The 26,706-nt window shown below is 41.8% G+C and overlaps 2 protein-coding genes and 1 long non-coding RNA gene across 7 annotated transcripts in view; 2 read left to right on the top strand and 1 right to left on the bottom strand.

Annotated features, from left to right (window-relative positions):
• The window catches only part of LOC126621423 (uncharacterized), a 36,744-nt gene extending 13,828 nt beyond the window's left edge, over positions 1-22,916 (bottom strand). Inside the window, exons 1-4 of one of the 3 annotated variants that reach the window (XR_007622934.1) lie at positions 22,485-22,916; positions 20,941-21,144; positions 20,637-20,865; positions 19,418-20,490 (exon numbers count right to left, since the gene is read on the bottom strand). Coding sequence is in view for 1 of the 3 variants with exons in the window: in XM_050289946.1 (XP_050145903.1) it covers positions 20,810-20,865; positions 20,941-21,144; positions 22,485-22,605 (381 nt within the window). In the remaining 2 variants the exon portion in view is untranslated. The other 2 variants (XR_007622933.1, XM_050289946.1) reach the window with 2 other exon arrangements.
• LOC126621402 (uncharacterized) overlaps positions 4,125-26,706 on the top strand; it is a 50,391-nt gene continuing 27,809 nt past the window's right edge. The window contains exons 1-2 of one of the 3 annotated variants that reach the window (XR_007622903.1): positions 4,125-4,383; positions 12,970-13,757. Coding sequence is in view for 2 of the 3 variants with exons in the window: in XM_050289909.1 (XP_050145866.1) it covers positions 4,125-4,577; positions 13,164-13,385 (675 nt within the window). In the remaining variant the exon portion in view is untranslated. Of the gene's footprint in view, positions 4,578-12,969; positions 13,927-26,706 lie in introns of those variants that run through there. The other 2 variants (XM_050289910.1, XM_050289909.1) reach the window with 2 other exon arrangements.
• Positions 17,440-18,512, top strand: LOC126621441 (uncharacterized). The gene is made up of 2 exons (XR_007622965.1): positions 17,440-17,588; positions 18,447-18,512. It is a non-coding gene; the product is annotated as an uncharacterized LOC126621441 (long non-coding RNA).

The following is a 26,706-nucleotide window of genomic DNA, read 5'->3' as shown; positions in this document are numbered from 1 at the left end:
GCCTTTTCCCACTAAGTGGGGTCGGCTATATGAATCCTAGAACGCCATTGCGCTCGGTTTTGTGTCATGTCCTCCGTTAGATCCAAGTACTCTAAGTCTTTTCTTAGAGTCTCTTCCAAAGTTTTCCTAGGTCTTCCTCTACCCCTTCGGCCCTGAACCTCTGTCCCGTAGTTACATCTTCGAACCGGAGCGTCAGTCGGCCTTCTTTGCACATGTCCAAATCACCGGAGCCGATTTTCTCTCATCTTTCCTACAATTTCGGCTACTCCTACTTTACCTCGGATATCCTCATTCCCAATCTTATCCTTTCTCGTGTGCCCACACATCCCACGAAGCATCCTCATCTCCGCTACACCCATTTTGTGTACGTGTTGATGCTTCACCATCCAACATTCTGTGCCATACAACATCGCTGGCCTTATTGCCGTCCTATAAAATTTTCCCTTGAGCTTCAGTGGCCTACGACGGTCACACAACACGCCGGATGCACTTTTTCCATCCAGCTCGTATTCTATGGTTGAGATCTCCATCTAATTCTCCATTCTCTTGCAAGATAGATCCTAGGTAACGAAAACGGTCGCTTTTTGTGATCTTCGCTAGATTGCTCCGGTCATTAGTGTGGATAAGTATATAAATGGATAGAGATAGGAAAGCAAACACAAGATGTACGTGGTTCACCCAGATTGGCTACGTCCACGGAATAGAAGAGTTCTCATTAATTGTGAAGGGTTTACACAAGTACATAGGTTCAAGCTCTCCTTTAGTGAGTACAAGTGAATGATTTAGTACAAATGACATTAGGAAATATTGTGGGAGAATGATCTCGTAATCACGAAACTTCTAAGTATCGGAGTGTGGTGTCGTCTTGACTTGCCTTATCTGTCTCATAGGTAGATGTGGCAGCTTCTCTGGAAGTACTCTTCCTCCATCCAGGGGTGGTATCTTTAACTGGTGGAGATGCACAAGGTAATGTATCAATTTCACTTGAGGCTTACTTGTAGTTTCAGGCTTGGTCAAGCGCGATACAAACCATGTAGTAGGAGTCCCCCAAGTCGCCGAGCTAGGGGGTCTGCTGAAAGAGGTGACAGACAAGGTAAGCAATCAGAGCTCCGACTGATTGTTCACCTTCTCCCCATCTTGCAGCAGCATGAAGGATAAAGAGAAGAAAAATGAGAAGAGATGATATGAGATACTTTTGCTTTTGAAGAAGTAACTTTCCATAGGCTTATTCTTGAACTGAGCTGGAGGGTTTTCTGGTTTCCTCCAGAGTATAAGGCCGACTGAAGAATTTGAGGGTCAAAACAAGTCCATCAAATCTAGAGTACGTTCCACCCTGCTGATATGGGATACTTTTGCTTTTGACAGAGTAATGGATGTATCGGCACGTGTGCTGTTACGCTTGTCTCCACATGCTTCCTTGTATCCTTCGCACTTGCCCTATCTGTTCCTCAAGCAGATGCGGAATCTTCCCTGGAAACATAAGATGTTGAAGATGAGTACTCGAGAGCAATGCCAGGTAAGTAATCAGGTAAGGGGTTCCAGGCAGTCAGTTCCTGGCTGGAAGCTTGATTCCAAGTGCTGACTGATTGCTCTCTTTCTCCTTGTCTTGCACGTAAAAACAAGGCCAAAAGAAAAGACAGGGAAAAAGCATGATATGGGATACTCTTGCTTTTAACCCTGATGATATGAGATATTCTTGCTCTAGTATAGCTTGTTTACAGAGGTATTATCGGGGGGAAAGAAAGCTGAATATTTCGAAAGGCTTCGTTGGGAGTGCCCTCTCAGATATGATGAAGGGTCGAGCATTTTTGCAGGTCTGCCTGTCCGTTGGGGATGGAGGTCGACATATATAGGAGTATCCCTAACAACAAGTAGTAATACTATTCCTTTACCCTGCTTGGTCCTAGCACAGGAGTGGGAGCTGCCAGTTTCACATGTTTTAACTCTGTCAGAGCACTTTGAAAAAGTGGTCTGTGGTATCTAGCTCTCGAGATTCGGAGAACGATGCCTCTTCGATTTTTGAGAAAGCAATCATGCTGGGGGTCTGACTCTCGAGATTCGGAGAACAGTGTCTCTTCGATTTTTGAGGGAGTAATCATGTTGGGAGTCTGGCTCTCGAGATTCGGAGGGCGGTGCCTCTTCGATTTTGGAGCAAGCAATCTTGTTGGGAGTGTTGTCTCGAATGTGAGTAAAGGTTGAGCATGTTCGCTAGTCTACCTTGCCACGAAGCACAAAGGTTGACACACAGGCACTTTCCAATTATCCAGCAATGGTACTGTTCCTTTACCCTCTCTTCGATTTTGAGAAAGTAGTCATGTTGGGAGTCTGGCTCTCGAGATTTGGAGGACGGTGCCTCTTCGATTTTGGAGCAAGCAATCTTGTTGGGAGTGTTTTCTCGAATGTGAGTAAAGGTTGGGCATGTTTGCTAGTCTACCTTGCCACGAAGCACAGAGGTTGACACACAGGGACTTTCCAATTATCTAGCAGTGGTACTGTTCCTTTACCCTTGTGGGTAATAATATGGTAGCTAGACCTTCAAAATTTATGTGTCTAAACTTTTGTTAGTGCTGTTTCTTTGCTATTCTTTTACCTTTCTTGGTCAGAGCGATGTAGTGGGAGCTGCAAGCTTCACGTGCTCAACTTTGGCAGAGAACTTTGGCAAAGTTATTTGTGGTACCCATGAGCTATTGTTGCGTGTGGGAAGTGGGTGATTGAACAGTAAGATTAATGTGCTTTCTACTTCACCAGAAGTCTTCGACAGAATGCCCATAATTTCTGCAAAGCTGAGTGTGCGTGTGACAGGTGCTAACAAGGCTAGAAAAGTAGGTGCCTCTTCGATTTCTGAGATCGGCCCTCGTGGTCTCTGAGCAGCCCAGCTTTTGAGAAAGCGGGCGCCTCTTCGATTGATTCGGAGAACGATGCCTCATCGATTTTTGAGAAAGCAATCATGCTGGGGGTCTGGCTCTCGAGATTCGGGGAGCAGTGTCTCTTCGATTTTTGAGAAAGTAATCATGTTGGGAGTCTGGCTCTCAAGATTCGGAGGGCGGTGCCTCTTCGATTTTGGAGCAAGCAATCTTGTTGGGAGTGTTTTCTCGAATGTGAGTAAAGGTTGGTCATGTTTGCTAGTCTACCTTGCCACGAAGCACAGAGTTTGACACACAGGGACTTTCCAATTATCCAGCAATGGTACTGTTCCTTTACCCTCTCTTCGATTTTTAAGAAAGTAGTCATGTTGGGAGTCTGGCTCTCGAGATTCGGAGGACGGTGCCTCTTCGATTTTGGAGCAAGCAATCTTATTGGGAGTGTTTTCTCGAATGTGAGCAAAGGTTGGGCATCTTTGCTAGTCTACCTTGCCACGAAGCACAGAGGTTGACACACAGGGACTTTCCAATTATCCAGCAGTGGTACTGTTCCTTTACCCCTGTGGGTAATAATATGGTAGCTAGACCTTCAAAATATATGGGTCTAAACTTTGTTAGTGCTGTTTCTTTGCTATTCTTTTACCCTTCTTGGTCAGAGCGATGTAGTGGGAGCTGCAAGCTTCACGTGCTCAACTTTGGCAGAGAACTTTGGCAAAGTTATCTGTGGTACCCATGAGCTAGTGTTGCGTGTGGGAAGTGGGTGATTGAACGGTAAGATTCATGTGTTTTCTACTTCCCCAGAAGTCTTTGACAGAATGCCCATAATTTCCGCAAAGCTGAGTGCGTGTGACAGGTGCTGACAAGGCTGGAAAAGGCTGGAAAAGTAGGTGCCTCTTCGATTTCTGAGATCGGCCCTCGTGGTCTCTGGGGAGCCCAGCTTTTGAGAAAGCGAGCGCCTCTTCGATTTCTGAGATCGGCCTTCGTGGTCTTTGAGCAGCCCAACTTTTGAGAAAGCAAACGCCTCTTCGATTTCTGAGATCAACCCTCGTGATCTCTAAGCAACCCAGCTTTTGAGAAAGCAAACGCCTCTTCGATTTCTGAGCAGGCGCCTCTTCGATTTCTGAAGCTCCGTCGAGTGCAGATTTTTATAGGGGCTGGCATTAAGTTCCAAAGCACACTTGAATCTCCACCAGTAGAAACTTCATTCTTGCACTTCTAAGATCTTGATTTGTCTGACCTCTTCTCTCTTCAACACCTTTGAAAATGTCTGGCCCCTCCGACCGTCGTTTTGACTTGAACCTTGTTGAGGAGGCAGCCCCGCCTTCTCCAGACAACATATGGCGCCCATCCTTCGTCTCCCCTACTGGTCCTCTTACCGTTGGGGATTCCGTGATGAAGAATGATATGACCGCTACGGTGGTGGCCAGGAACCTTCTCACTCCCAAAGATAACAGACTACTTTCCAAACGGTCTGATGAGTTAGCTGTTAAGGATTCGCTGGCTCTCAGTGTTCAGTGTGCAGGTTCTGTGTCTAATATGGCCCAACGCCTATTTGCTCGAACCCGCCAAGTTGAATCATTGGCGGCTGAAGTGATGAGTCTCAAACAGGAGATTAGAGGGCTCAAGCATGACAATAAACAGTTGCACCGGCTCGCACATGACTATGCTACAAACATGAAGAGGAAGCTTGACCAGATGAAGGAAACTGATGGTCAGGTTTTACTTGATCATCAGAGATTTGTGGGTTTGTTCCAAAGGCATTTATTGCCTTCGTCTTCTGGGGCTGTACCGCGTAATGAAGCTCCAAATGATCAACCTCTGATGCCTCCTCCTTCTAGGGTTCTGTCCAGTACTGAGGCTCCAAATGATTCCCCTCCGGTGCCTTCTCTTTCTGGGGCTCAACCGACTGCTGAGACTTCTCCTAAGCAACCTTTGTGAAGGCTCCCTCTTGTGTGTTTATTTTGACTCATGTATATGTACATATTTTTAGCTTATCGGGGATATCAATAAATAAGCTTTCCTTCATTTCAACGTATTGTGTTAAATACACCAAAGCCTTCTTCGCTAAGTTCTTTTAATTTTCTTTTGTTGAAGCTTGTATGTTGAAGCTTTCTGAGTGGAGCATGTAGGTTGGGGTAGTGTTCCCTTAATTTCCCGAGTGAGGAGAACTTCTCGGTTGGAGACTTGGAAAATCCAAGTCACTGAGTGGGATCGGCTATATGAATCTTAGAACGCCATTGTGCTCGATCTTGTGTCATGTCCTTCGTTAGATCCAAGTACTCTAAGTCTTTTCTTAGAGTCTTTTCCAAAGTTTTCCTAGGTCTTCCTCTACCCCTTCGGCCCTGAACCTCTGTCCCATAATCACATCTTCTAATCGGAGCGTCAGTAGGCCTTCTTTGCACATGTCCAAACCACCGTAACCGATTTTCTCTCATCTTTCCTTCAATTTCGGCTACTCCTACTTTACCCCAGATATCCTCATTCCTAATATTATCATTTCTCGTGTGCCCACACATCCAACAAAGCATCCTCATCTCCGCTACACCCATTTTGTGTACGTGTTGATGCTTCACCGCCCAACATTCTGTGCCATACAGCATCGCCGGCCTTATTGTCATCCTATAAAATTTTCCCTTGAGCTTCAATGGCATACGGCGGTCACACAACACGTCGGATGCACTCTTCCACTTCATCCATCCAGCTTGTATTCTATGGTTGAGATCTCCATCTAATTCTCCGTTCTTTTGCAAGATAGATCCTAGGTAACGAAAACGGTCGCTCTTTGGTATTTCTTGATCTCCGATCCTCACCCCTAACTCGTTTTGGCCTCCATTTGCACTGAACTTGCACTCCATATATTCTGTCTTTGATCGGCTTAGGCGAAGACCTTTAGATTCTAACACTTCTCTCCAAAGGTTAAGCTTTGCATTTACCCCTTCCTGAGTTTCATCTATCAACACTATATCGTCTACGAAAAGCATACACCAAGGAATATCATCTTGAATATGTCCTGTTAACTCATCCATTACCAACGCAAAAAGGTAAGGACTTAAGGATGAGCCTTGATGTAATCCTACAGTTATGGGAAAGCTTTCGGTTTGTCCTTCATGAGTTCTTACGGCAGTCTTTGCTCCTTCATACATATCCTTTATAGCTTGGATATATGCTACTCGTACTCCTTTCTTCTCTAAAATCCTCCAAAGAATGTCTCTTGGGACCCTATCATACGCTTTTTCCAAATCTATAAAGACCATGTGTAAATCCTTTTTCCCATCTCTATATCTTTCCATCAATCTTCGTAAGAGATAGATTGCCTCCATGGTTGAGCGCCCTGGCATGAACCCGAATTGGTTGTCCGAAACCCGTGTCTCTTGCCTCAATCTATGCTCAATGACTCTCTCCCAGAGCTTCATTGTATGACTCATTAGCTTAATACCCCTATAGTTCATGCAATTTTGTACGTCGCCCTTATTCTTGTAGATAGGCACCAAAGTGCTCGTTCGCCACTCATTTGGCATCTTCTTCGTTTTCAAAATCCTATTGAAAAGGTCAGTGAGCCATGTTATACCTGTCTCTCCCAAAGGTTTCCACACTTCGATTGGTATATCGTCTGGGCCTATTGCTTTTTTATGCTTCATCTTCTTCAAAGCTACAACCACTTCTTCCTTCCGGATTCGACGATAAAAAGAGTAGTTTTTACACTCTTCTGAGTTACTCAACTCCCCTAAAGAAGCACTCATTTCATGTCCTTCATTGAAAAGATTATGAAAATAACCTCTCCATCTGTCTTTAACCGCGTTCTCTGTAGCAAGAACCTTTCCATCCTCATCCTTGATACACCGCACTTGGTTTAGGTCTCTTGTCTTCTTTTCCCTTGCTCTAGATAGTTTATAGATATCCAACTCTCCTTCTTTGGTATCTAGTCGTTTATACATATCGTCGTAAGCCGCTAACTTAGCTTCTCTGACAGCTTTCTTCGCCTCTTGCTTCGCTTTTCTATACCTTTCACCATTTTCATCGATCATTTCCTTGTATAAGGCTTTACAACATTCCTTCTTAGCCTTCACCTTTGTTTGTACCTCCTCATTCCACCACCAAGATTCCTTTTGGTGTGGGGCAAAGCCCTTGGACTCTCCTAATACCTCTTTTGCTACTTTTCGGATACAACTAGCCATGGAATCCCACATTTGGCTAGCTTCCCCCTCTCTATCCCACACACATTGGGTGATTACCTTCTCTTTGAAAATGGCTTGTTTTTCTTCTTTTAGATTCCACCATCTAGTCCTTGGGCACTTCCATGTCTTGTTCTTTTGTCTTACTCTTTTGATATGTACATCCATCACCAACAAGCGATGTTGATTAGCCACGCTCTCTCCTGGTATAACTTTGCAATCCTTACAAGTTATACGATCCCCTTTCCTTATTAGAAGAAAATCTATTTGTGTTTTTGACGACCCACTCTTGTAGGTGATCACATGTTCTTCTCTCTTCTTAAAGAAGGTGTTGGCTAAGAAAAGATCATATGCCATTGCAAAATCCAAGATAGCTTCCCCATCCTCGTTTCTCTCCCCAAAACCATGGCCACCATGAAAACCTCCATAGTTGCCTGTCTCCCTGCCCACGTGTCCATTTAAATCTCCTCCTATAAATAACTTCTCCGTCTGAGCAATTCCTTGCACCAAGTCTCCAAGATCTTCCCAAAATTTCTCCTTCGAACTCGTATCCAACCCTACTTGAGGTGCGTACGCACTAATCACATTGATAAGTTCTTGTCCTATTACAATCTTGATTGCCATGATTCTATCTCCTACCCTCTTGACATCTACAACATCTTGTACCAAGGTCTTGTCCACGATGATGCCAACACCGTTTCTCGTTCTATTTGTGCCCGAATACCAAAGTTTAAACCCTGAGTTTTCTAGATCCTTTGCCTTACTACCAACCCACTTAGTTTCTTGTAGGCACATAATATTTATCCTTCTCCTCACCATAACTTCCACTACTTCCATAGATTTTCCCGTTAAGGTTCCTATATTCCACGTTCCTAAACGCATTTTGCTCTCTTGAACTCTACCCTTCTGTCCTAGCTTCTTCACCCTCCCCCGTCTAATAGGATCAAAGTACTTCTTTTGTGTGTCCCGGGTAAAGTTGATAGGAGCATATGCTCCCAAACAACTTTGAGTGGAGTCGTTCGAAAAGAAGTTTCTATGGCCCCCTTGCTCATTTAACACTGCATCCGGGTGCCGATGGAGATACAGCGACCCTTGCTCACTTATCACTGTGCTCGGGCCACACAGCGCGCCACTTACGGGTGACGCCCTAGCTTTAGCGCGATTTTGTTCTGGATTCATTTTCATAAGGATTCGACGTGATCATGGAGTGCCGGTTGTCGACTACCTGAAGCCCTCCCCCTCCTCCTTTATCCGGGCTTGGGACCGGCCATGTAAGACATAGGCGAAGTTCCAGGCTACATTGCCAGCATTGGAGTAATTATTTGCAGGTTGAAAAATATTGGATAAATCAAACATAACATTGCTTGGTAGCACTGCTGGAAGAGGGCGTCCCTCCCTAAATCGCTCCATCAAAGATAATGTGGCATGATGGGTAGTCATTCTATCAATCCAGACTGCACATTTAGACATGACTCAATTCAATAGTATATATTTATGGATGTTCGTATGTCAATTGGCCAGCAAAAGATTACTGCCAATCACAAATTAAATTTTATATCTACAAAATATCTATGGCATATGTAAGTTTTTACATCAAAATACGAACACATCATGCAACGAATGAACATCCAGCAGCTAGGCATCTCGCAGAAAAATATGCTTGATTGAGCCTGTTATGTTCAGCAATTCAAGCTAATAAGAAAGTGCATTCATATAATCAATATTTAACATAATATGCCCCTGGTTATCATTTTATACGGAAATTCCTGACCCAAGAACATTTCACCTGTATGCGACAATCCTAACTACTCCATAGTCATCTTATGCTGCAGGTTTTCACTACTGCACAATTCTACTGTAATAAACAATCCTTGATCAATCTTTGGGTCATAAACACCAGAAGGTATATTAATGACCTGATAACATAACTCTCTCAACCTCACTTATTTTCTACCATTTGAACATAAATTCCGCATTTATACTAACATAAAATAAAAATCTCAGCTTAGATATAAGAGAATAAAAATAGACTACAAATAGACTAAAAATTCAAAATCAATCTGATTCGGAACACAGTTCCACCACCATCAAATCCCGATCAACCACTACAGCAACAACAACAACAACAACAAAGTCTTTTCCCACTAAGTGGGGTCGGCTATATGAATCCTAGAACGCCATTGCGCTCGATTTTGTGTCATGTCCTCCGTTAGATCCAAGTACTCAAGTCTTTTCCTAGGGTCTCTTCCAAAGTTTTCCTAGGTCTTCCTCTACCCCTTCGGCCTTGAACCTCTGTCCCGTAGTCACATTTTCGAACCGGAGCGTCAGTAGGCCTTCTTTGCACATGTCCAAACCACCGGAACCGATTTTCTCTCATATTTCCTTCAATTTTGGCTACTCCTACTTTACCCCAGATATCCTCATTCCCAATCTTATCCTTTCTCGTGTGCCCATACATCCCACGAAGCATCCTCATCTCCGCTACACCTATTTTGTGTACGTGTTGATGCTTCACCGCCCAACATTCTGTACCATACAACATCGCGGCCTTATTGCAGTCCTATAAAATTTTCCCTTGAGCTTCAGTGGCCTACGACGGTCACACAACACGCCGGATCCACTCTTACACTTCATCCATCCAGCTTGTATTCTATGGTTGAGATCTCCATCTAAGTCTCCATTCTCTTGCAAGATAGATCCCAGGTAACGAAAACGGTCACTTTTTGTGATCTTCGCTAGATTGCTCCGGTCATTAGTGTGGATAAGTATATAAATGGATAGAGATAGGAAAGCAAACACAAGATGTACGTGGTTCACCCAGATTGGCTACGTCCACGGAATAGAGGAGTTCTCATTAATTGTGAAGGGTTTACACAAGTACATAGGTTCAAGCTCTCATTTAGTGAGTACAAGCGAATGATTTAGTACAAATGACATTAGAAAATATTGTGGGAGAATGATCTCGTAACCACGAAACTTCTAAGTACCGGAGTGTGGTATCATCTTGACTTGCCTTATTTGTCTCATAGGTAGATGTGGCATCTTCTCTGGAAGTACTCTTCCTCCATCCAGGGGTGGTATCTGTAACTGGTGGAGATGCACAAGGTAATGTATCAATTTCACTTGAAGCTTACTTGTAGTTTCAGGCTTGGTCAAGCGCGATACAAACCATGTAGTAAGAGTCCCCCAAGTCGCCGAGCTAGGGGATCTGCTGAAAGAGGTGACAGACAAGGTAAGCAATCAGAGCTCCAACTGATTGTTCACATTCTCCCTATCTTGCAGGCAGCATGAAGGATAAAGAGAAGAAAAATGAGAAGAGATGATATGGGATACTTTTGCTTTTGAAGAAGTAACTTTCCACAGGCTTATTCTTGAACTGAGCTGGAGGGTTTTCTGGTTTCCTCCAGAGTATAAGGCCGACTGAAGAATTTGAGGGTCAAAACAAGTCCATCAAATCTAGAGTACGTTCGACCCTGCTGATATAGGATACTTTTGCTTTTAACAGAGTAGTGGATGTATCGGTACGTGTGCTGTTACGCTTGTCTCTACATGCTTCCTTGTATCCTTCTCACTTGCCCTATCTGTTCCTCAGGCAGATGCGGTATCTTCCCTGGAAGCGTAAGATGTTGAAGATGAGTACTCGAGAGCAATGCTACGTAAGTAATCAGGTAAGGGGTTCCAGGCAGTCAGTTCCTGGCTGGAAGCTTGATTCCAAGTGCTGACTGATTGCTCTCTTTCTCCTTGTCTTGCAGGTAAGAACAAGGCCAAAGGAAAAGACAGGGAAAAAGCATGATATGGGATACTCTTGCTTTTAACCCTGATGATATGAGATATTCTTGCTCTAGTATAGCTTGTTTACAGAGGTGTTATCGGGGGGAAAGAAAGCTGAATATTTCGAAAGGCTTCGTTGGGAGTGCCCTCTCAGATAAGAGGAAAGGTTGAGCATTTTTGCAGGTCTGCCTGTCCGTTGGGGATGGAGGTCGACATATATAGGAGTCTCCCTAACATCAAGTAATAATGCTATTCCTTTACCCTGCTTGGTCATAGCACGGTAGTGGGAGCTGCCAGCTTCACATGTTTTAACTCTGTCAGAGCACTTCGAAAAAGTGGTCTGTGGTATCTGGAAAGCTGATGTTGCGTGTGAAGATTACAGACAAGCTTTATCCAAGGAGATCCAGCTCTTGAAGTTGGGAAAGTGGTGCCTCTTCGGTTTTTGAACAAGCAATCCTGTCGGGGATCTGGCTCTCGAGATTCGGAGAACGATGCCTCTTCGATTTTTGAGAAAGCAATCTTGCTAGGGGTCTGGTTCTCGAGATTCGGAGAGCGGTGTCTCTTCGATTTTTGAGAAAGTAATCATGTTGGGAGTCTGGCTCTCGAGATTCGGAGGGCGGTGCCTCTTCGATTTTGGAGCAAGCAATCTTGTTGGGAGTGTTTTCTCGAATGTGAGTAAAAGTTGGGCATGTTTGCTAGTCTACCTTGCCACGAAGCACAGAGGTTGACACACAGGGACTTTCCAATTATCCAGCAGTGGTACTGTTCCTTTACCCTCTCTTTGATTTTTGAGAAAGTAATCATGTTGGGAGTCTGGCTCTCGAGATTCGGAGGGCGGTGCCTCTTCGATTTTGGAGCAAGCAATCTTGTTGGGAGTGTTTTCTCGAATGTGAGTAAAGGTTGGGCATGTTTGCTAGTCTACCTTGCCACGAAGCACAGAGGTTGACACACAGGGATTTTCCAATTATCCAGGAGTAGTACTGTTCCTTTACCCTCTCTTCGATTTTTGAGAAAGTAATCATGTTGGGAGTCTGGCTCTCGAGATTCGGAAGGCGGTGCCTCTTCGATTTTGGAGCAAGCAATCTTGTTGGGAGTGTTTTCTCGAATGTGAGTAAAGGTTGGGCATGTTTGCTAGTCTACCTTGCCACGAAGCACAGAGGTTGACACACCGGGACTTTCCAATTATCCAGCAGTGGTACTGTTCCTTTACCTTTGTGGGTAATAATATGGTAGCTAGACCTTCAAAATTTATGTGTCTAAACTTTGTTAGTGTTGTTTCTTTGCTATTCTTTTACCCTTCTTGGTCAGAGCGATGTAGTGGGAGCTGCAAGCTTCACGTGTCTCAACTTTGTCAGAGAACTTTGGCAAAGTTATCTGTGGTACCCATGAGCTACTGTTGCGTGTGGGAAGTTGGTGATTGAACAGTACGATTCATGTGCTTTCTACTTCGCCAGAAATCTTCGACAGAATGCCCATAATTTCCGCAAAGCTGAGTGTGCGTGTGACAGGTGCTGACAAGGCTGGAAAAGTAGGTGCCTCTTCGATTTCTGAGATCGGCCCTCGTGGTCTCTGAGCAGCCCAGCTTTTGAGAAAGCAAGCCTCTTCGATTTCTGAGATCGGCCATCGTGGTCTTTGAGCAGCCCAGCTTTTGAGAAAGCAAACGCCTCTTCGATTTCTGAGATCGACCCTCGTGGTCTCTGAGCAGCCCAGCATTTGAGAAAGCAAACGCCTCTTCGATTTCTGAGCAGACGCCTCTTCGATTTCTGAAGCTTCGTCGAGTGCAGATTTTTATAGGGGCTGACATTAAGTTCCAAAACACACTTGAATATCCACCAGTAGAAGCTCCATTCTTGCACTTCTAAGATCTTAATTTGTCCGACCTCTTCTCTCTTCAACACCTTTGAAAATGTCTGGCCCCTCCGACCGTCGTTTTGACTAGAACCTTGTTGAAGAGGCAGCCCCGCCTTCTCCAGACAACATATGGCGCCCATCCTTCGTCTCCCCTACTGGTCCTCTTACCGTTGGGGATTCCGTGATGAAGAATGATATGCCCGCTGCGGTAGTGGCCAGGAACCTTCTCACTCCCAAAGATAACATATTACTTTCCAAATGGTCTGATGAGTTGGCTGTTAAGGATTCTCTGGCTCTCAGTGTTCAATGTGCAGGTTCTGTGTCTAATATGGCCCAACGCCTATTTGCTCGAACCCGCCAAGTTGAATCATTGGCGGCTAAAGTGATGAGTCTCAAACAGGAGATTAGAGGGCTCAAGCATGAGAATAAACAGTTGCACCGGCTCGCACATGACTATGCTACAAACATGAAGAGGAAGCTTGACCAGATGAAGGAATCTGATGGTCAGGTTTTACTTGATCATCAGAGATTTGTGAGTTTGTTCCAAAGGCATTTATTGCCTTCGTCTTCTGGGGCTGTACCGCGTAATGATGCTCCAAATGATCAACCTCTGATGCCTCCTCCTTCTAGGGTTCTGTCCAGTACTGAGGCTCCGAATGATCCCCCTCCGGTGCCTTCTCTTTCTGAGGCTCTACCGACTGCTGAGACTTCTCCTAAGCAACCTTTGTGAATGCTCCCTCTTGTTTGTTTATTTTGACTCAAGTATATGTACATATTTGTAACTTATCGGGGATATCAATAAATAAGCTTTCCTTCATTTCAACGTATTGTGTTAAATACACCAAAGCCTTCTTCGCTAAGTTCTTTGAATTTTCTTTTGTTGAAGCTTGTATGTTGAAGCTTTGTGAGTGAAGCATGTAGGTTGAGGTAGTGTTCCCTTAATTTCCCGAGTGAGGAAAACTTCTCGGTTTAAGACTTGGAAAATCCAAGTCACTGAGTGGGATCGGCTATATGAATCTTAGAACGCCATTGTGTTCTGTCCTGTGTCATGTCCTCCGTTAGATCCAAGTACTCTAAGTCTTTTCTTAGGGTCTCTTCCAAAGTTTTCCTAGGTCTTCCTCTACCCCTTCGGCCCTGAACCTCTGTCCCATAGTCGCATCTTCTAATCGGAGCGTCAGTAGGCCTTCTTTGCACATGTCCAAACCACCGTAACCGATTTTCTCTCATCTTTCCTTCAATTTCGGCTACTCCTACTTTACCCCAGATATCCTCATTCCTAATATTATCATTTCTCGTGTGCCCACACATCCAACAAAGCATCCTCATCTCCGCTACACCCATTTTGTGTACGTGTTGATGCTTCACCGCCCAACATTCTGTGCCATACAGCATCGCCGGCCTTATTGCCATCCTATAAAATTTTCCCTTGAGCTTCAATGGCATACGGCGGTCACACAACACGTCGGATGCACTCTTCCACTTCATCCATCCAGCTTGTATTCTATGGTTGAGATCTCCATCTAATTCTCCGTTCTTTTGCAAGATAGATCCTAGGTAACGAAAACGGTCGCTCTTTGGTATTTCTTGATCTCCGATCCTCACCCCTAACTCGTTTTGGCCTTCATTTGCACTGAACTTGCACTCCATATATTCTGTCTTTGATTGGCTTAGGCGAAGACCTTTAGATTCCAACACTTCTCTCCAAAGGTTAAGCTTTGCATTTACCCCTTCCTGAGTTTCATCTATCAACACTATATCGTCTGCGAAAAGCATACACCAAGGAATATCATCTTGAATATGTCTTGTTAACTCATCCATTACCAACGCAAAAAGGTAAGGACTTAAGGATGAACCTTGATGTAATCCTACAGTTATGGGAAAGCTTTCGGTTTGTCCTTCATGAGTTTTTACGGCAGTCTTTGCTCCTTCATACATATCCTGTATAGCTTGGATATATGCTACTCGTACTCCTTTCTTCTCTAAAATCCTCCAAAGAATGTCTCTTGGGACCCTATCATACGCTTTTTCCAAATCTATAAAGACCATGTGTAAATCCTTTTTCCCATCTCTATATCTTTCCATCAATCTTCGTAAGAGATAGATTGTCTCCATGGTTGAGCGCCCTGGCATGAACCCGAATTGGTTGTCCGAAACCCGTGTCTCTTGCCTCAATCTATGCTCAATGACTCTCTCCCAGAGCTTCATTATATGACTCATTAGCTTAATACCCCTATAGTTCATGCAATTTTGTACATCGCCCTTATTCTTGTAGATAGGCACCAAAGTGCTCGTTCGCCACTCATTTGGCATCTTCTTCGTTTTCAAAATCCTATTGAAAAGGTCAGTGAACCATGTTATACATGTCTCTCCCAAAACTTTGCACACTTCGATTGGTATATCGTCTGGGCCTACTGCTTTTCTATGCTTCATCTTCTTCAAAGCTACAACCACTTTTTCCTTCCGGATTCTACGATAAAAAGAGTAGTTTCTACACTCTTCTGAGTTACTCAACTCCCCTAAAGAAGCACTCATTTCATGTCCTTCATTGAAAAGATTATGAAAATAACATTTCCATCTGTCTTTAACCGCGTTCTCTGTAGCAAGAACCTTTCCATCCTCATCCTTGATGCACCTCACTTGGTTTAGGTCCCTTGTCTTCTTTCCCCTTGCTCTAGCTCGTTTATAGATATCCAACTCTCCTTCTTTGGTATCTAGTCGCTTATACATATCGTCATAAGCCACTAACTTAGCTTCTCTCACAGCTTTCTTCGCCTCTTGCTTCGCTTTTCTATACCTTTCACCATTTTCATCGGTCCTATCCTTGTATAAGGCTTTACAACATTCCTTCTTAGCCTTCACCTTTGTTTGTACATCCTCATTCCACCACCAAGATTCCTTTTAGTGTGGGGCAAAGCCCTTGGACTCTCCTAATACCTCTTTTGCTACTTTTCGGATACAACTAGCCATGGAATCCCACATTTGGTTAGCTTCCCCCTCTCTATCCCACACACACTGGGTGATTACTTTCTCTTTGAAAATTGCTTGTTTTACTTCTTTTAGATTCCACCATCTAGTCCTTGGGCACTTCCAAGTCTTGTTCTTTTTTCTCACTCTTTTGATATGTACATCCATCACCAACAAGCGATGTTGATTAGCCACGCTCTCTCCTGGTATAACTTTGCAATCCTTACAAGTTATACGATCCCCTTTCCTCATTAGAAGAAAATCTATTTGTGTTTTTGACGACCCACTCTTGTAGGTGATCACATGTTCTTCTCTCTTCTTAAAGAAGGTGTTGGCTAAGAAGAGATCATATGCCATTGCAAAATCCAAGATAGCTTCCCCATCCTCGTTTCTCTCCCCAAAACCATGGCCACCATGAAAACCTCCATAGTTGCCTGTCTCCCTGCCCACGTGTCCATTTAAATCTCCTTCTATAAATAACTTCTCCGTCTGAGCAATTCCTTGCACCAAGTCTCCAAGGTCTTCCCAAAATTTCTCCTTCGAACTCGTATCCAACCCTACTTGAGGTGCGTACGCACTAATCACATTGATAAGTTCTTGTCCTATTACAATCTTGATTGCCATGATTCTATCTCCTACCCTCTTGACATCTACAACATCTTATGTCAAGGTCTTGTCCACGATGATGCCAACACCGTTTCTCGTTCTATTTGTGCCCGAATACCAAAGTTTAAACCCTGAGTTTTCTAGATCTTTTGCCTTACGACCAACCCACTTAGTTTCTTGTAGGCACATAATATTTATCCTTCTCCTCACCATAACTTCTACTACTTCCATAGATTTTCCCGTCAAGGTTCCTATATTCCACGTTCCTAAACGCATTTTGCTCTCTTGAACTCTACCCTTCTGTCCTATCTTCTTCACCCTTCCCTTTCTAATAGGATCAAAGTACTTCTTTTGTGTGTCCCGTGTAAAGTTGATAGGAGCATATGCTCCCAAACAACTTTGAGTGGAGTCGTTCGAAAAGAAGTTTCTATAGCCCCCTTGCTCATTTAACACTGCATCCGGGTGCCGATGGAGATACAGCGACCCTTGCTCACTTATCACTGTGCTCGGGCCACACAACGCGCCACTTACGGGTGACGCCCTAGCTTTAGCGCGATTTTGTTCTGGATTCATTTTCATAAGGATTTGACGTAATCATGGAGTGTCGGCTGTCGACTACCTGACGCCCTCCCCCTCCTCCTTTATCCGGGCTTGGGACAGGCAATGTAAGATAAACTTACACGGCGGAGTTCCGATCAACCACTATAATTACAAAAATATAATCATACACACACACATCCAATTATACATATATACACAATCATATACATATATATAGAGAGAGAGTACCTGCGCAAGGACCTGTTTGGGGAGACCAGAGCCCTGGAAGAAAGCAACGGCTTCATTGCCACTAATCCGGCCATCGCAGTCTAAATCGGCCCATCGGAAATACGCATCGAAGAGATCCACATGCGCCGATTGGTTCTGCATCGACGCCATCCCCACGGTCGGATTGCGATTCGCGGAAAATCAGACCATGGAATCAATCGAGAGCGCCTCGCTCTCAGGCTGCCGTACGCGTGAGGAGCGCCGGAAGAAACAGAAAACCACGAATTCGGAGGACCAGGATTTGGTTGCCTTTCTTATCCGATTAGGAGGTAAATCAGAAGGCGACGGAGAGAGCCAATAGTTTGAGGTAGAAAAACGATTGTCGTTAATCGATTTTTCGTTTTTATTTTTTGTGACCAAAATGGTACTGTATTTATTGTGATATTTCAAAATTGCCACTGGTCCTCATGAGCCCGGCCCATTAGGTACTACCACAACAAATACAATTTAGAAATCAGAGTTGGTTAGCAAGTTTATGTTTTCGATTTGTCAACTTGTACAAAGTGGGGAAACAAAAACGTGCACATATAGAAAGGTACAAATTAATGCGAGATTGAGGAGGAAGCTGTAATTTAGAAATCAGAGTCATTTGTTTGTCGGATATTTGATATGTTATATTGTCATACTGTAAATCATAGTTGTACATATATGCATCGTTATGTAAATCCGTCTAAAGAGGAAACATAATTGATAATCTATACACACCCATATAGATTAACTACTCTTATCATGGCCAACAAGCAGCTCATGTCCACGACGGTGTTGAGTTCACGTTCGTCGGTTTCACGTCCTCTTCTTCTTTAAGGAGACGATCAATGATTAGTGTTCTAAAATATGATTATAAACCGTTTAAATAACTTCATTAGTTGGTACAATTAAGGCATTTTGATTGATCCCTTTTGTGATCGCCTCATTTTCACTATTTAACTAATCCCTGAAACTTCTTGCATTACATGATGTGCGTGAAAAGGTCTATTAAATAAAACATTGGGGATCTTTGAAGTAGTACTATGTTTCGGATCAATTTAGAAGTAGTACTATGTTTCGGATCAATTTAGAAGTAGTACTATGTATGTTTGATTTTTATCCATTACTCAATTAGGTTACCTTTCTTCTCGGGGAAAATCAGAAGACGACGGAGACACTGAGAGATGCCGATAGTTTGAGTTAGAAAAACGATTGTCGTTAATTGATTTTTTGTTTCCATTTTTTGTGACAAAAATGGTACTGTATTTGTGTGATATTCAAAATTGCCACTGGTCCTCATGAGCCCGGCCCATTAGGTACTACCACAACAAATACAATTTAGAAATCAGAGTTGGTTAGCAAGTTTATGTTTTTGATTTGTCAACTTGTACAAAGTAGAGAAACAAAAACATGCACATATAGAAAGGTACAAATTAATGCGAGATTGAGAAGGAAGCTACAATTTATAAATCAGAGCCATTTGTTTGTCGGATATTTGATATGCTATATTATCATATTATAATTCGCAGCTGTACATTTAGGCATCGTTCTGTAAATCCGTCTAAATAGGAAACCTAATTAATAATGTATACACACCCATATAGATTAACTACTCTTATCACGGCCAACAAGCAGCTTATGTCGACAACGGTGTTGTGTTCGCGTTTTGTCGGTTTCACGTCCTCTTCTTCTTTAAAGAGACGATCAATGATTAGTGTTCTAAAATATGATTATAAACCCTTTAAATAACTTCATTAGTTGGTACAATTAAGGCATTTTGATTGATCCTTTTTGTGATCGCCTCATTTTCGCTATTTAATCAGTCCCTAAAACTTCTTGCATTACATGATGTGCATGGAAAGGTCTATTAAATAAAGGAAGTTTTAACGAAACACTCCCGGTATTGTTCGCTTTTAACGAAAAACCACATTTTTATATTTTCCTAGTACTATTCACTACACCTTTATTTGTCATTTTTCATTAAAACTTAAGTTTTTTTTAACTTTTCGTTAGTTTTCTTTAAAACAAAACATTGGGGATCTTTGAAGTAGTACTATGTTTCGGATCAAAATCAAAGGACCGGCCTAATAATTGATGTAATTAGTAAACATTAACACATAATGTAATGCATTCTTAATTGGAGCTACTACCTTGTCTAGTTTCCTTTTTTTTTTTATAAGTGTATATGTTAGTTTGGTGTATGTCGTTGACCACTCTGGATTGAAGTGTGCAACTCCATTGTGAGATCTTCTTTTGTTCTCAATTGTAGCAAATGTCTCAATTACCGAGACGAATTTCTCGAATTTTATCAAGTACATGTCGATTTATGTGCTCCTAACTATTTTTTAGCATGAATAGTTCCACCTTATTTGCAAATGTTAAGAATAGTTGCTCATATGTGCATAAACTGTAGGTTATGAATACAGACATAACTTGGATTCTAATTGAATATTTGGTGTTACAACATAAATAATAAAGTTGAGCATTTTTCAATATATCGAAAACACGATCTGATATACCAAGTGTCGTTTGGACTATATTTAATAAGTTACCATTAAAAGATAACTCTTGATTTGGTAAATACGAAAAGAAAAGGAAATTAGGGTATATTATTTTATATTAATATGAATATTACTTAATTATTTTGTCAGACATTTATCCATTACTTGGTCGTGATTGGACTGAACAGTTGGCTCAACTGGTGTAGCAGCTAATGGGAGGCCTGGGCTGCATACGGCGCTTCCCCAACGCCCACTTCCACCTCCATTTATGTCCCCTGGCCTCTCCACCTCCTCCGTCCTCATCACCGCCGGGTAAAACCCTCCTCCTATTCTCTCCCACATCAAACACCCAAACCAGAACAATCAACACCAAAAATGCCAGTGCTGGGTACAAGAAGAAGGAGAAGAAGTGGAAGATGAAGATTGCAGAGATCTGACTCTCAGACCTCCTTTCTCCCTCCCTCAAAACCAACAAACCCAGCAACAAAAACAACAAAACGATGACGATGAAAAAGCAGAAGAACAAGAAGAAGGGGAAAATGAAAACAGAGTACAAGGCCGTGGCCGAGGGAACTGGACGATAGTGCTGTCGTCGAGCTTGGTGGGTCTGCTCACCCGAATCGGCGTCGTCCTCTTCAACTACTCTGTATGTTTGATTTTTATCCATAACTCAATTCTCCATTTTTCCTTTTCTTGCTTGATTGCAAAGTTTTGAGCTTTTATCTGAAATTTTGCTAGGTGGGGCTGCTGGAGTTGGTTCTGGTTGGTATTCAGTTTTGTGTATATCTATGCTGCCATTATCAATACATGTATGCCCGTGGAGTCCATCACCACCTAATTCCTCATCCATTTCACTTGTGAATACCACTTCTATGGTCATACTTAGTGCTGTGATAGCTTCTGCAGTTTCAGAAGCTGGTCTTTGTTCTGAACCAGCCTTTAAGGTCCCATACTATGACTTCCGCTCACCTGCTGGTACACTATCAATTATCTGTTGATTCTTCAAAATGATATATATAAAAACTTATGTGCCTAGTGAACAAAAAATGGTTCTTTTATTTTAAATAATTTCTGCAATTGACTATGGCATCAGTATGTGATCTCGGAGTATTTACGTGCTCCTGGTAATGTGATTTGCCTTTACTGAATATGGTTTCTGGTATTTGTCTGCTAAATTCTGAAGGTATCCCAAAATCTGGATGGAGTTGACAATCGGAGAGATTCCATTTTCAGGTTGGAATGGGTGCTAGTCTTGCAGGAGTCTGTTGCTTTTTGAATTGACACAAGATTATCGTATTGTGCTGCCGCTACTTGGAGCTGTGGGGTTATCTTCGTGGATTACATCTGGACAGACGAGGAGAAAGGTTATTGGGAAGACTAAGCAACTCAAACAGGGAAACATTAGTAGCATTCAACAACCTGAAGTGCTTTCCCCTACTGCAAATGGGATATCTTCAAGTGGTGCTTCAGCTGAAAGGACATCTAATGCAAGTGACCTGTGTGAAATTGAAATTTCACTCTGTATAGATGGTTCGGATATTGATACTGATACAGGTACTGTAACACTCAGCAAGTCTTCCAGTCGATGCTCGATTGCTGAAAAGGGCTCAGAGTTGGTTCTGCCTGAACAACTTCAAATCTAAATACAACTGATGGACACAGGAACATATACAAAGTTATTGGAAGAGAAACCGTCAAATTGGGGTTTTCCTTTACCATTTTGCCTTGTAATATAGTTACTGGTTATCGTTTGTTAATGAAAAATGAAAAATCTTTTGAGTAAAGAAATGAGTTAAGCAGATTATAATCCTAATTTCTGACATCCAAACTTTTCAAAAACATCGGTCACCTACGCCCAATCATTCAGGATAACGTGGGTTTGAGTCTAGTACTAAATGCTTCCTCTATGAACATCATACGACATCCTAAATTTCTAATCCCCATCTTCTTCCCCAATGAAAGAGGAAAATTGGATTTTGGAGCACCAAAATCAGGGGCAGTGGACTACCGATTGAACTTACGATTCCTGAAATAAGCATGGATTTAGGGTTCCGACCAAAGAATTCGGTTTTGGGATACAACAGTATAATGACAGTTCCATGCCTTCCTGTTTAACTTTTAATAGTTCAAAACAGTGAAGAAAAAAACATGTACAAGAGGCCAAATTTGGGTACTTATCCATGATAGTTTAAAAAAGCGTTGAATTCTTACAAATACAAGAAATGCTAAGATACATGAAATGCTACTGCTCAAATTTGATCATGTCTTCATGCCGAGGGAAACAAAAGTAGAAGAAGAAACAAGACAAGATGATGATTCCAAAGGTGGAGATGAGCCTGAAGCAAATGAAAGTGATGAACATGGGTCTGAAGCCAGTGGAATTGAAGATGATTCGGACTTTTAATCCAACAAATCCTAAGTATCATTATCCAATAGAATTAGGAAAAACTTTATGAAAAATTTGTACTTTGAGAGCTCACTTGTCTGTCCAAGAAATAAGACAACAAATAGGCAAGGCTTTTATTATTTTGGTATCTTCAAAGTGCAAGTTATGGACAAGTGTGTAATACCCTATTTATTATCATTAAAACTTGATTCGCAAGTCCATGGGCATCTTGAAATTTGCCTTTATATCATAAACATAGACATTAATTAACACACCACGCCAGGAGGTATATTAATGACCTGATAACATAACTCTCTCAACCTCACTAACTGTAGTATCAATTCTTCATCTACTTATTTTCTACCATTTGAACATCAATTCCGCATTTATACTAACACGAAATAAAAATCTCAGCTTACATAAGAGAATTAAGACATCCCGAGCTCACATTTACCACTTCAACTACAATTAGACTACAAATTCAAAATCAATCTGATTCGGAACACAAATATAATCATACACACACATCCAATTATACATATATACACAAGCATATACATATATATAGGGGGAGTACCTGCGCAAGGACCTGTTTGGGAAACCAGAGCCCTGGAAGAAAGCGACGGCTTCATTGCCACTAATCCGGCCATCGCGGTCCAAATCGGCCCGTCGGAAATACGCATCGAAGAGATCCACATTCGCCGACTGGTTCTGCGTCGACGCCATCGCCACCGTCGGATTGCGATTCGCGGAAGATCAGACCACGGAATCAATCGAGAGCGCCGCGCGCTCAGGCTGCAGTACGCGTAAGGAGCGCCGGGAAGAATAAAAAAAAACCACGAATTCGGAGGACCATGATTTGGTTGCCTTTCTTCTCCGATTCGGAGGAAAATCAGAAGACGACGGAGACACTGAGAGATGCCAATAGTTTGAGAGTAGAAAAACGATGATTTTTCCTTTTTATTTTTTTGTGACAAACATGACACTGTATTTGTATGATATTGTAAAATTGCCACACTGGTCCTACTGTGCCCGGCCCCATTAGGTACGACCCCAACAAATACAATTTAGAAATCAGTTGGTCTGCAAGTTTATGTTTTCAATTTGTCAAATTGTACAAAGTGGGGAAACAAAAACATGCACATTTTTCAACTTGTACAAATTAATGCGAGAATAACAAGGATGCTACAATTTAAAAATCAGAATAATTTGTTTGTCGGATATTTGACATGTTATATTGTCAAACTGTATATCGTAAATGTACATGTAGGCATTGCTCTGTAAAAATCTAAAGAATAAACCTAATTGATAATCTGTACACATCCATATAGATTAACTACTCTTATCATGGCCAACAAGCAGCTCATGTGACAGTGTTGTGTTCACGTTTTGTCGATTTCACATCCTCTTCTTCTTTAACTAGACGATCAATGATTAGTGTTTTGAAAAATGATTATAAATACTTTAAATAACTTCACTAGTTGATACAATTAAGCCATTTTGATTGATCCCCTTTGTGATTACCGCATTTTCTCTATTTAATTAGTCCCTAAAACTTGTTGTATTACATGATGTGCATGGAAAGATTTATTAAATAAAACATTAGGGATCTTTGAAGTTGTACTAAGTTTCGGATCAAAATTACAAAACTGGCCAAAACTCCCAGAACCGGTCAGCCTAATAATTAATGTAATAAGTAAACATTGACACATAATGTAATGCATTCTTAATTGGAGTTACAACCTTGTCTAGTTTCCATTTTTTTGTAACTGCATATGTTGGTTTGGCGTATGTCGCCTGTCACGCCCCGATCCCGACCTACGCCCAGGATCGACACGTGACGTCACTGAAAACTCGAACTTCTAACATACTCCGCCTCCAGGATATGAAATATGACCACTCAAGGTCCAAATTTCATAGTAATTTTTCATCTGCTTTATGGCTGCATCTAACATTCTCGTTAGATTGCCTACATACCCTCAATAGGGATCAAGCCATTCGTAGTTCACCATTTCACTACTCTCGAACATTCATTACATAGACTACTAGATCTCAACATAATACCACAATTCAATTATGTGGCACCACAAGGAACATTTAAATAAGCAGAATAATAATCTCTAGTCATAACGTCATTCATCCTCACATATGCATTCCAACACCATCCAATTATCACATCAATCAATAATGCCAATAACCATATCATCAATAACACATACAATTCATCGAAATGCTGAGCTAGAGCAACACAATTCGGCTGAAGCCTACATCTCTGGAGTTATGTCAATCTAAACTCAATAAAATCCAAGGTGAATACGATTCCGGAACATCACTCAACGAAATCCAACCAACAATACGATTCCGGAAGATCACTCAACGAAATCCAACCAACGATCCGGAACATCACTCAACGGAATCCACCCAACGATACAATTCCGGAACATCACTCAACGGAATTCAAACAACAACACGATTCCGGAACCTCACTCAACGGAATCCATGTGAATATGGTACCCACTGAATGTACCAAGTATATCTAACCCTCATCCCTTCTATACTTACAACGTAGTCACCTACCATATCCACTTCTCATGACCACCAACTAATAGGTCTCACAAGTATATGAGTTCTACAAAATACTTCTAATAGAATTCTAAGATCACATTGCCATAAAATCTACCATACTTATCATTCGCATTACTAGAAATAATTAAACACACATATTCACCATTATCATCAGTACACAAGCCAATCATGTTTAATAAACATAAGTCTATGGCTAAATATATGAAAATCACATTTCAATAGAAATCATATTTATAAGACTAATTCATATTCATAAATGATTTCAACATAAACAATTAAAGTAATCACCATATCACCAATATTAAAGTCACTCTCCAACCAATGTAGGCCCACTAGACTTCACTTAAGTCTCTCGTAGTACTAAATTTAGTATTAAGATGTTTGGAGACATGTTGACCAAAAGTCAACTCCCCGTCAAAGGTAGGATCCGCAATTCTACACAATCAATATGGAAGATCTGCACATTGGATTTCAGATCTGTAACCTTCTAAAGTCCACATTATGCTTCTAAAACAACCTACCAAAATTTCATCATGATCTGACGTTCAGATCCCCGCTAATTACAATTTCAAGTGGCGACCAACGTTTGATTTTACAAACTTAGAAATCCAAATTAGGAAGATCCGTATGCCAGATTCCCAATCCGTCAGTTCCAACTATCCTCAATTATTACATTCTATGACGCATTAAAGTTTGGTGACGATCCAATGGTCGGATCGTCGAATCACATTTTGACCTAACCACATATCGTAATGAAATTAGGTCCAAACAATCAAACCATATCATAAGGATGTCAGTTATGAAATCAGAGCATCCAATTGAACTTAAAAGGACATCGTCGGCCCGCTGGCCAGGCCGCCGCCGCACGCGCCGCCGCGGGTGGCGGTCGGCCGCCCGACTTTAAATTCAACTATTTTTAAAAATTACCACAAATTACAGAAATGAAGATCTCAAAGAGTAGAGCAAACTTTATACCTGTGGCCAAGTCCAATTTGTCCGGGAAACACCTCAATTTCACTAAAACCGTACGGAACCCATGTTTTTGGGTGTCTTCGATCCGTCTCCAAAACAGCTCCGCCGCTCCCAAAATCGTTTGGGATTTGTTCTAGGACTCAAGAGGAAGGTAGGGGTGGTAGTAATTGGGAAAAATTGCTTCAAAAACGGGAGGATTTCTAACACAAACTCGCGGCACCACGGGTGCGTTTTCCACCAAACCGTCACTAATTCTCGAGATTTGTGGGGTGAAACATGAAGAGGGAAGGTTATGGGAGTGTTTCCAAGTGGTTGTTTGACCCAATTTGCCGGAAAAGGGGTTGAAATCTCGTCGGAATATGTGTGTGCCGCCGAACCGGGTCGGGTCACCCACGTCCTGGTCCCGATCCCCCGCGTCTCCCTTCCCTCCTTTTTCCTCCCGATTCTCTCTCTCTATTGGTCACCCTCCTCTAATTCCTTCTTCCTTTTCCTCCTTTATCTTCTTTCCTTTCAATCTCAGCCATCCAATAATTATTTTACATTCACCACAGCCACACACGTGGCACAACATATTGCTCCAGATTTCTGGAGTCTTCTTAATAAAGTTAAATTTACCAAAATATCCTTGACTTTAAACGCCAATAACTTCTTCATTATAACTCCGTTTCACGAACGGTTTGTGCCTACGCATTTATGAGGTCGAGCTCTATCCAAAGATATAAATTGTGACCTCAAACGGTCTACGAATTTTAAATAGTTAAATTTCAAACTTCAACTTCATAACTAGTTTAATTAAAATCAAATTCAAATAAATTAATATAATTTCTCAAAAATAATATAAAATCTCAATCATACAAATACGTAGATTATAACAGTGAAATCCGAAAACGAGATTTCACATCGCCAGCCAATTTGCATTGAAGTGTGCAACTCCATTGAGGGAGCTTCTTTTGTTCCCAGTTGTAGCAAATGTCTCAATCACCGAGACGAATTTCTCGAATTTTATCAAGTACATGTCAATTTATGTGCTCCTAACTATTTTTAGTAAGAATAGTTGCACTTTCTTATTTGCAAATGCTAAGAACAGTTGCTCACGTGTGCATAAATTATAAGTTATGAATACGAACATAACTTGGATTCTAATTGGGAATTTGACGTTACAACATAGATATTAAAGTTGAGCATTATTCCTGTGGTATGTGTGATGCTATGTATCACTCAAATTTCAACATCCTTCCAAT

This window comes from Malus sylvestris, chromosome 5 (assembly GCF_916048215.2).
Source record: "Malus sylvestris chromosome 5, drMalSylv7.2, whole genome shotgun sequence".
Classification (NCBI taxonomy): Eukaryota; Viridiplantae; Streptophyta; class Magnoliopsida; order Rosales; family Rosaceae; genus Malus; species Malus sylvestris.
Note: the sequence above shows the minus strand (reverse complement) of the source record. Positions and strands in the feature narration are given on the sequence as shown.